General features: G+C 37.9%; 1 protein-coding gene across 1 annotated transcript; it reads left to right on the top strand.

The window, feature by feature from the left end:
* The first annotated feature begins 379 nt into the window (after positions 1–379).
* Positions 380–1018, top strand: LOC117273173 (uncharacterized). The gene has a single exon (XM_033652267.1). The coding sequence runs from the start codon at positions 380–382 to the stop codon at positions 1016–1018; it is 639 nt and encodes a 212-aa protein (XP_033508158.1).
* The last annotated feature ends 1703 nt before the right edge of the window (positions 1019–2721 follow it).

Here is a 2721-nt window from a genome sequence, read left to right as displayed (position 1 = left end):
TAGTCTGGAAAAGGGTTGCTACAATTAGGTTGATTTTAGGGGTTAGGGTACTAAAGTTAGTCCCTTAGTTATTAAGTTGTAACCTAAAACTGCTCTTTGAAGTTAGTGGATATTTGAGGAAAATCCTACTAGGTATGTCGTGGTTTTTACTCCCTTGATCAAGAAGGTTTTCCACGTAAAAATCTCTATGTTGATTACTCTTCTGCAACTATTCTTGTTTGTGTCTATTTAAATAGTTCAAAAAACCAGGTTCTTTGAAAACATGAAAATTAAGCAAGACACAATTCAACCCCCCTTTTGTGTCTAATTGTAGTCTAAAATTCAATTGGTATCAGAGAAGGTTCTTTCATAAGAGGCTAACACCTTGAAAGGATCCACAATGGATGAACCACCGGATGCTCAAGAAGGACAATCAACTGTTAGGTCACCACTGTTCAATGGAAAATACTATGGATGGTGGAAGGAAAGGATGCGTGATTTCATGAAAGGAGAAGACCTAGAACTATGGGACATTGTTAAGAAGGGACCAAATATCCCAATGCTATTTGATGACAAGGGTATCCCCACTGGACCAAAGCCAAGAGAAAAATACTTTAAAGAAGATGTTAAAGGAGTTCAAAAGAATTCCAAAGCTAAGAAGATTTTGATCTATGAAATTAGCCCTAATATATACAATATACTATCTGCCTCCAGAGATGCAAAAGCTATATGGGATGCCCTGCAGTGTGCTCATGAAGGTACCTCTCAAGTGAAGAAGTCAAATGTTGACATGCTAACTAGGCAATATGAACTATTTAAGATGAAAGAGGGGAAAACTATCCCGGAGATGCTTAGTAGGTTCACTACCATTATCAATGAATTAATATCGCTTGCAGAAGTTATTCTACGTAACAAGATTGTGAGGAAAATTCTTAGCATACTGCCCCCATCATGGGACAGCAAGGTGAATGCAATCACTGAAGCTAGGAATCTGAATGCAATGACTCTTGACAATGATTGGAAACCTGGAGACCTATGAGCTAAAACTCAATTAGGATTGCCTGGACCGACAAGCTTATGAACCTCGCAAGATCAAGAACCTGTTGCTCAAGACCACCCACAAATAGGACATTGAAGAATATGATATGGAATTGGTAACCCGACGTTTCCAACGAGCAATAAGGAAAGGTGGGTTCCTAAATAAAGGTAGCTCATCAAAATCCAAGACTGTGGAGAAGGACAATATTAATAACAACACTGATGGTTGCTACAAGTGTGAAAAGAAAGACAATTTCATCAAATACTATCCCTTATGGGAACTTGAGTGGAAGAAGAATAATTTTGATAAGGGAAAGCAACAAAATAAAGATCGGGTTCCTGGACGAAGAATGTCAAATAAGGCAATGGAAAAAATTATGTATAGACCCATGGCTGCCATGCAACCATCCTCAACCGATGAGTCTGATGATGATGATTATGGAAGTGAAGATAAGGATCAGTCATTAATGGCTAAAGAGAATATTGAATCAGAATTAGAAGATTTCTTGGCACTGATGGCAAATTTAGACTCTGATGCTGATGAGGATAAAGAACCTAAGGCTAAGGTGAGAGGAAGAAAAAATTGGTGGTATGTTGATAGTGCTTGCTCCTGCCACATGATCGAAAATAGAAATAATTTCCTCTCACTAAGAGCCTATTAAGGAGGGAGTGTGGCCTTTGGAAATGGAAAAAAGGGAAACATAATCGGCATAGGTAAGGTTGGTAAGTCCTACTCTCATGCTATAGATAATGTGTATTATTTCGAAGGATTGAATCACAGTTTGCTGAGTGTGTCTCAAATGTCTGACAAAGGGAACCGGGTTCATTTTTACTTCTAAGAAGTCTATGGTGACCAATGAAAACTCTGGAAACCTAGTTCTCAAAGTAAAAAGGCACAAAATATTTATAAAGCTGACATCATGTCTTCAAATGAAAATGAACTCTCATGTCTTGGTACACTAAATACTAACTCCTTTCTGTGTCACAAAATACTAGGGCATATTAGCTTCTCTATGCTGAACAAGCGAATTTCCAAGGACCTGGTCCTTGGGCTGCCCAAGTCGAAATTCAAGGAAGATAAAGTTTGTGATGCATGTGTTAAAGGTAAGCAGGTCAGATCAACACTCAAATCTAAAAAAAGTGGTAAGTACCTCTCGACCTGTGGAACTACTTCACTTGGACTTATGTGGACCAATGGGAGTTCAAAGTAGAGGAGGAAAGAGGTATGTGTTTGTAATTATTGATGACTATTCTATACTTACCCGGACTATATTTCTTGCAACCAAAGATAAAACTTTTGATATGTTTGTAACTTTTGTGAAGAAACTGCAAAGAAAGATGAATAGTCATGTAGCTAGCATTAGATATGACCATGGAATTGAATTTGAAAATGCTAACTTCCTTGAGTTCTGCATTAGAAATGGTATTGATCATATCTCTGCCCCTAGGACACCACAGCAAAATGGTATTGTGAAAAGGAAAAATAGGACTCGAGAAGACATGGCCAGAACTATGTTAATCAGTAGTGGTCTTCCTAAGACCTTCTGGGCTGAAGCTATAAACACTGCATGTTACATCATAAATAGATGCATGATTAGGCCAATAATAGATAAGACCCCCTAAGAATTACTTAAAGGCAGAAAACCAAATGTAACCCACCTAAGAGCCTTTGGAATCAAATGTTTTGTACACAATAATGGCAAA

The sequence above is a fragment of the Nicotiana tomentosiformis genome, chromosome 11 (assembly GCF_000390325.3).
Source record: "Nicotiana tomentosiformis chromosome 11, ASM39032v3, whole genome shotgun sequence".
Taxonomy (NCBI): Eukaryota; Viridiplantae; Streptophyta; class Magnoliopsida; order Solanales; family Solanaceae; genus Nicotiana; species Nicotiana tomentosiformis.
This window is presented reverse-complemented; position numbering and strand designations above follow the sequence as displayed.

Coding starts and splice junctions, on each gene's coding strand:
- LOC117273173 (XM_033652267.1), top strand. CDS start 380: ATGGATGAACCACCGGATGCTCAAGAAGGACAATCAACTGTTAGGTCA.